The 8,139-nt window shown below is 43.5% G+C and overlaps 1 protein-coding gene across 2 annotated transcripts; it reads right to left on the reverse strand.

The window, feature by feature from the left end:
- Window positions 1-1,274: 1,274 nt before the first annotated feature.
- On the reverse strand, window positions 1,275-2,861 carry LOC147737558 (uncharacterized). Of its 2 annotated transcripts, XM_086936466.1 has the most exons (2): window positions 2,663-2,810; window positions 1,275-2,242 (listed from the first exon to the last, which is right to left on the reverse strand). In XM_086936466.1, exons 1-2 carry the CDS (start codon window positions 2,808-2,810, stop codon window positions 1,449-1,451), a joined length of 942 nt encoding a protein of 313 aa, XP_086792592.1. In that variant the 3' UTR covers window positions 1,275-1,448. The 2 variants fall into 2 exon arrangements, with proteins under 2 accessions (XP_086792592.1, XP_086792586.1); XM_086936460.1 differs by having other exon boundaries at window positions 1,275-2,861.
- Between the last annotated feature and the right edge of the window lie 5,278 nt (window positions 2,862-8,139).

An 8,139-nucleotide genomic window follows, 5' to 3' on the forward strand; every position in this document is an offset into this window, starting at 1 on the left:
AGTTTTACTGGTTGTTCAGAAGGGGATTTTTTTAATTAAATATTCAAGTACATAAGAGTTTATTTAGCACAGTAGCGCTATTTCTACAGTTTCTAATCATGCAAGCACCTATGTAGGAATACTGTTCTTGACGAGAAAAAGATGGTAGAGTTCTGAGACGCTTTCTCCTAATTCATGGATACATTAGTATTTTAAACGGGCCTGCCGCCTGAGAATCTCACAGAGGCCGCCGGGATCACATAACAGGTGCATCACAACTCCTGGGTGCGCTACCGGCCTCCAGGTGAAAAAAACGGCCTTCAGGTGCCCTGTACAGCTTTATTCATAGTTGAAACATGACTCACACACATGTTCGTTAATCCTGGGCCCGGGGCCGGCCTCGATTGTCTGGGACTCTCACTCTGGTAATGCGATTATTGCGATCTGAATCTAGTGAACTGTGTGCCTGCCCTGCCACATTTCTCACTTCATTGAGTTCAAAACTTCATTCTAAAAATGATATTTCTCTATTCTCTCTCTCACCGTCCGTGACCGACTGCCTCCGAACCCAAGTCAGTCCCAGTCCCAGGCCACTGTCCCAAATTTGAAGGGGAGACGACGGCGCTCCTCCGCTCGGGATATCAAAGAAGATGGCTCAGGCTGCTTGCACACACATGAATTCTTTATTTCTAGCAGCAGCGCGAAGCACTACACGCACTCCCCTGCGCTGCCGTCTCCGAGTCTCGTCAGAGGAGCACAGCGCGCGGGGGCTGTCCCAGGGCCGTCATTGGTAGCGCTAAAGATTGACGGCCCTGGGACCCAAACTGGGTGGGTACACCACGCATCCGAATCATCACCGACCCCACCGGTGCGTAGTGTGCGTGCGTGCGTGCGTGTGTGGCCAGTGGCGACGTGCTGCAGTGCACAATCACTGTACTGACTGCAGAGTAGTATAATATTTTTATTTTGTAAGCAGGTGCGAAACTCGGTGCGCTAAGACAAAGTTGCGGTGGGCGGCGGCTTCAATCAAGGCTTGCACAGATGCTGATGCACTATAAATAAAAAGCAGTGAAGCACTGGCAGGCAGCCGCAGCAGAGAGGTACAGTGAGGGCGAGGCTGAGGCTAACTAACCATATTGGTGTCACCCCATGATGGGGTAACACCCGGTGCGGTCCGCACCCCCGCACCCCCCTAGTGACGCCACTGAAAGCACTCATAAGGTTTTTCGTCAGTATGGAGTCGCTTATGGTTAGTGAGGCTGTGCCTATCAAATAGGAATTTCTGGCATTCACAGTATTGGTAATGTTTTTTCCCTGTGTGCGTCTGCTCATGTAGAGGGAGATTGCGTTTAAAATTAATGCTTTTCTGGCATTCGGAGCACTGAATTATTTTAATGGTGTGTTTTCTTATGGTGCTTGAAACCATCTCTACCTCTGAATCTTTTCTGACATTAAGAGCACTGATAATTTTATTCACCAGTGTGGATTCTCACATGTTTACTGAGTTGAGATTTTTGGCTGAAACATTTTTGGCATTCAGAGCACTGATAAGGCTTTTCCCCAGTGTGGATTCTTATATGGTAAGTGAGACTGCTTTTTTCACTGAAACATCTGTGGCATTCAGAGCACTGATAAGGCTTTTCCCCAGTGTGGGTTCTTATATGCTGAGTGAGACTGAATTTTTCACTGAAACATCTGTGGCATTCAGAGCATTGATAAGGCTTTTCCCCAGTGTGGGTTCTTATATGCTGAGTGAGACTGATTTTTTCACTGAAACATCTGTGGCATTCAGAGCACTGATAAGGTTTTTCCCCAGTGTGGGTTCTTATATGCTGAGTGAGGCTGCTTTTTTGAATGAAACATATCTGGCATTCAGAGCACTGATAAGGCTTTTCCCCAGTGTGGATTCTTATATGCTTAGTGAGACTGCTTTTTACACTGAAACATTTCTGGCATTGAGAGCACTTAAAAGGTTTATACCCAGTGTGTGTTCTTATATGCTGAGTGAGACTGCTTTTTATACTGAAACATTTCTGGCATTCAGAGCACTGAAAAGGTTTATACCCAGTGTGTGTTCTTATATGCCAAGCGAGACTGCTTTTGTCAATAAAACATTTCTGGCATTCAGAGCACTGAAAAGATTTTTCCCCAGTGTGGGTTCTTCTATGCCAAGTGAGAATACTTTGGTAACTGAAACATTTCTGGCATTCAGAGCACTGGTAAGGTTTTTCCCCAGTGTGGGTCCTTGTATGTATAGTAAGTGCTCTTTTGTCACTGAAACATTTCTGGCATTCAGCGCACTGATAAGGCTTTTCCACAGAGTGGGTTAATGCATGTCGATATAGACTCGCTTTGATACTAAACCTTTTCTGGCATTCAGAGCACTGATAAGGTTTTTCCCCAGTGTGGATTCTCAAATGCTCAGTGAGATAAGATTTACGACTGAAACTTTTTGGGCATTCAGCGCACTGGTAAGGTTTTTCCACAGAGTGGGTTAATGCATGTCGATATAGACTTGCTTTGACACTAAACCTTTTCTGGCATTCAGAGCACTGATAAGGTTTTTCCCCAGTGTGGATTCTCATATGCACAGTGAGATAAGATTTACGGCTGAAACTTTTTGGGCATTCAGCGCACTGGTAAGGTTTTTCCACAGAGTGGGTTAATGCATGTCGATATAGACTCGCTTTGATACTAAACCTTTTCTGGCATTCAGAGCACTGATAAGGTTTTTCCCCAGTGTGGATTCTCATATGCACAGTGAGAGAAGATTTATGCCTGAAACTTTTTTGGCATACTTCGCACTGAGAGTGGTTTGCCCCAGTGTGCATTGTGTCAAATTCTGTGAGATAAGATTTATGGCTGTATCTTTTTTGGCACATGTAACTTTTTTCCCCAACTTAGGTTATTTTGCCTTGATTGAGGCGGTTTTGAACACTGAATTTGTTCTCACAGTCCGTATTTTTATAAGGTGTATTCCTAGAGTTAATATCTCTACGTTTAGTTTTCTTTTGCTTATATGCCACAGTAAGAGTGAACCCGATTTTAGAGTTGGGCTTGTTTAGATAATGTTCAGCATTTATCTCTAAAAAAAATTGTGTGTAATTTTCTTTACACTTCAATTGAGAAAAATATGTCTGAAAGCAGCCCTGTAACACCTGTCAAAATATTTCTAGCAGATAATAGTCTTTAGGTTATAGCCTATCCGGCAGCAACTTATTTTGTGACTGAAGATTTTCTCAAATCTATTTGTATAGGTTCTTAGCAATGCAGTGATAAGGTGTTAGTCTGATATTTATTAATTAAACTGATAAGTACCTTTTTGCACTGACGTAATGACAGTAACTGAGGGCGTTAGAACGTGCACAGTACGATTGGGGATCACGAGTCTCAGAACATCAGTTCCTTTTACCCTTTCTATGTTTGGTGTAAGGTTAAGGGTTGTAGTTCTGAAGACGAGGATTTATTTACATTATCTATAGCACAACTGTGCTCATCTAATCCATTTTTATATTTAACAGTTTTACATATCACTCATTCACAGCAGATACTGTTGAGGCAATTTACATAGAATTACAGAACAGTACACAATAAAAAATAAACAATCTGAGATGGTCATGAACACAATAAAGTGGTGAATTTTTAAGGTTTTCACAAGAGTGAGCAGAGTGGGTCGTGGTTTTCTACCCAGAGTCAGATAGTCTCAAACTTGCGTAACTGGTTAAAAACGGTTGTTGAACAAAAGTAATTTTCCAATCTTTTGGTTGTTAACGTGTCAGCTTCTGAGTCTTCTCTCAGCGTCTTTTCTTTGATGGTCTGCAGAAGAAACCTTTTCTTATAACTTTCTTTTTTGCAGTGTGTGCTTCCTCTCTGGAATTACATTATGTTTTAGATGAAGGTTATTCTGTGCACAGATTTGGCTTTGCTCTGGGTTAATGAAATGCTAAATTAGAGACTTCACTTACAGTATAGTACTTTCCTCGGCTCCCACTTCCTCGCCACACCTAGATTTTGGAAATGGTTTAAACGTAGAATGCTGGATGTCCTTCAGTTTTTCAAAATAATCCTTCTTATGGCACTGACTTCAGTTGCCTGGTGCTAAATCTTCCTTTCTTCGTCAGTAATTTCAATCACCTATAGTATTAAAATTAAATACTTAATACATGAAAATTTCCCAAAATATAATTTACAAGCCAAATCAATGCAGAGTTGCAGAATTTTGAAAATGTTGAGCTGTTTTTCATACAGAGCAGAGTGTAGAATTGTAGCCTGAGAGAACTTGGATGTAGGAGTGAGGATTTATAGAATTTTCAACATTTTATTAAGCTCACAAAGGATACATGCAACCTATGGACTTGTAACATAGAATCCCAAAGGCAGAAATTAAAGTCATATGCACTGGCACCAAACAGATATTTAAACAAGCATTTACAATGCAACGGTTTCGCCTTTGCAAAAGTTAGAGCTATTGGCATTGTAAATGACAACATTTTTATTTATGTGTTGGTTTTGAAAACATACATAAATGGCATTGTCATTTACAATTCCAATAGCTTAATCTCTCGCAAATGCCACCCACACACACCCACAGAGAGTCACACCCACAGAGAGCCACACCCACAGAGCCCCCCACACACACACCCACACAGAGCCACCCACACCGAGCCCCCCCACACACCCACACAGAGCCCCCCACACACCCACACAGAGCCCCCCCACACAGAGCCTCCCCACACACCCACACAGAGCCCCCCACACACCCACACAGAGCCCCCCACACACTGCAAGCCCCCCCACACACCCACACAGAGCCCCCCACACACTGCGAGCCCCCCCACACACTGCGAGCCCCCCCACACACTGCGAGGCCCCCCACACACACACTGCAAGCCCCCCACACACACACTGCAAGCCCCACACACTGCGAGTCCCACACACTGCTGCTGTTTACAAGGAGGGGCTGCATGTAAAGGTCAAGTTGGACACAAGCGGAAACAGTTGGAAACAGAAGAATGGTGAGATGGTTGGAAGTTGGTTCTGCTTGGGTATGGAAGGTCACAGAGAAAAGAGGGAAAGGCTGGGTCCTGTCTCTGACCGGCTTGGACCACTCTTATAGAACAAACAAAACACAGTGCCGGACAGTCTGGATTAATGAAAACAAATGCACACCTAGTATCATTAATTGCTAGGCTGACAAACCATTTGTGATTAAACACTTGTTTTTTATGAAAAAGATTTTTTGAAGAAATTTCTTGGCATCAAGGGATACACACCACATTTACAGAAGTTCACAAGTGCTTTAAAAAAACCAAATACAATACATTAAATCAAAACATACACATATAACAATTGTGATTACAAAAAACAACTGTGCAATGCCTCAAGGAATTACGTTTTTACTGAGGCACCAATCCTGGATGAAAATGAACAAGTGGACAAGCAGAATAAAACACTAGCCTACTCGTTTCCACCACCACTAGATACGTATTATAATTTTACATATGGTGCAAAACATAGGAACACAAAAAACTATGCAGTTGTGTAGAATTTGTGCAAGTTAGATTCCTATTATGCCCTGGTATTTCAGTATCTGGGTGGAGCAGGACGCCGACGCGTTTCGAACCCGTTAAATAGGTTGGGGGTTCTCCTCAGGACAAGGATTGGGGGGTCGTTGTTGCTGTGAATTTAAAAAAATGGTGTCAATGGAGTACTGACTAACACCTCACCAAAACTAAGACACTGTAAAGAAACATGCGAGTACCTTATGCTTGAAATGTCAGGATACTCCCTGTGGGTGAGATGATATAAACCCTAATTAGTCTCTGTTGCTTATAAGACAATGTGGGCCTCCATATGATCAAAGAAAAGTTTATGGGCACGTACCTTGATGTTTAAAACACTAAAGAGTATAGGGGTGCCGATGCGTATAAAATCAATAGTTGTGAAGATGTACCTGGGAAAAGTAAACAACACTGTACGTCACAATCCCCACTTCTAACGCCCCAGTTTGCTTCTACACACGTAGCTTATATCAAGCAAAAGGGTGAAATTGACTCCTACCTCGTTCGGCAGAATTTCGTGATTATGCACGAACCCGAGCGGCAGCCTCCGCGGCAGTTCGGCAACTGTGGGATCAAAGGGGAGCAATATTTAGAAAAGGACCGGGAAAACGTTCGCTCGCTCCTCACAAACATTGTTAAGAGAGGACTTACGCTTTGAGCGATTCAATCCAGCTGGACATCGGACACCCGAGCGGCGAGAAACTGGCAACGCGAGTGAGTAGGGGGCGTGTCCGAGTCTTTTTAACGCGTGATGCGTTAGCAGCGGTATGATGGAACATGTAGTCCGCTAGTGTACACGCGCCCACAGAAACGGTTGGAAAACTCTGTGAAAATGGTTGTGGAAAAAAGGGGCAGCTAGAGCGGTGTATGTGGAGTTAAATATCACATCGTGATGTCATGAACTATGGCAATCTAGTGCATATATGATCATATTGGCGGAGACAAGCCAGGAGACCCTTGCAAAGGGATATGATGAGTACATGGGTACATAGGGTGATAAGGGTGTTCTTTTTATTAGACACATGAGCGGCAGGCAGCAAGAGCAGGCAATCGCTGCAGACAGGCTATCTAGAGATTACTCAGTTCATTAAGGTCATTCAGTCCCACCATGGCGGTGTTGAACCTCAAAATGAGGTAAGCCTCTTTCTGAGCAAGGCGAGCATCTGGGTCCCCGCCTGCTCCTGGGGTGTTCTTGATGTTCGCTAGGATTGTCCATTTCAGATCATTAGATGAATGTTCCTTTCGCAAAAAGTGGGATACCAAGGGCTCTGTCAAGACTTTATTGTTTATCCTCGATCTATGCTGGATAATGCGTTGGCGCACCTCTTGTGTTGTTTTGCCAATGTAGACCTTTCCACAGGGGCATGTGATGGCATATACTGCGTACTTGGTCTTGCAGTTTGTGAAGTTATTATGGCGCCAGAATTTTTGACCATCTGTGAAGAGGGTGCCTTCTGTCGTCAGATTGCACACTGAACATGTCCCACATTTGCGATGGCCCGTTATAGGGCCCATATTGAAAAGGGTTCCTTGTATTTCTTTTTTTGCGACACCTCTTGTGGACGAGATCTGTTGTCCGATGCTTCTGTTTTTTTTAAGAGCGAACAGAGGTTTGCCAATGTGAGGTAAGATTTCTTCAATCAGATGCCAGTTACTGCGAATTATTTTCTGCACTGGGTTGGTGTGGGGACCGAAGGTAGAGACACAGACCATTCTCTCAACATTGGATTTTTCTCGTTTTTGCAGAAGATGTTCCCGAGGTGTCCATCTTGCCCTCTTCATGGATTGTTTTAGAAGTTTGGCTGGGTAGCCTCGTGCCCTCAACTTGTTGGTCAGAGCGTCTCCCTGGATGGTAAAGTCTTCTGTTCTCGAGCAGTTCCGTCTTACCCGTAGGTATTGGCCATATGGGAGGTTGTTCTTCAGGCTTTTGGGATGGAAACTTGCGTAGTGTAACGCATTATTCCTATCAGTTTTTTTCTGAAAGAGTGTGGACTTCAGGCCTTCTGGTGTGGATTTGATCTCCACGTCCAGGAACGGCATGGATCTGCAGTCATACGCCAGACTGAATTTTATGTCTGGACTGCGGTTATTCAGCCACTGGTGGAAATCCTCAAGGGACTCTGGTGTGCCATTCCAGATGCACCACACATCATCTATATACCTGAGCCACTGCCCAATGTGTGCTCCATACGGATTGTTGTTATAGACAAAGTTGTTTTTTGTAATCACAATTGTTATATGTGTATGTTTTGATTTAATGTATTGTATTTGGTTTTTTTAAAGCACTTGTGAACTTCTGTAAATGTGGTGTGTATCCCTTGATGCCAAGAAATTTCTTCAAAAAATCTTTTTCATAAAAAACAAGTGTTTAATCACAAATGGTTTGTCAGCCTAGCAATTAATGATACTAGGTGTGCATTTGTTTTCATTAATCCAGACTGTCCGGCACTGTGTTTTGGGTATGGAAGGTGACACTAAAGTTACTCCTTTCCTTGTGCTCAAGATGCCTTCCAATGTGTTATGAGCTAAGATGGACCTTGAACACGAAGCAAGAAGTGTACAAGCACCTGCACTTAGCAACAAGGCCAGGGATGTGAGA

The sequence above is a fragment of the Lissotriton vulgaris genome, chromosome 1_1, assembly GCF_964263255.1.
Source record: "Lissotriton vulgaris chromosome 1_1, aLisVul1.2, whole genome shotgun sequence".
NCBI lineage: Eukaryota > Metazoa > Chordata > Amphibia > Caudata > Salamandridae > Lissotriton > Lissotriton vulgaris.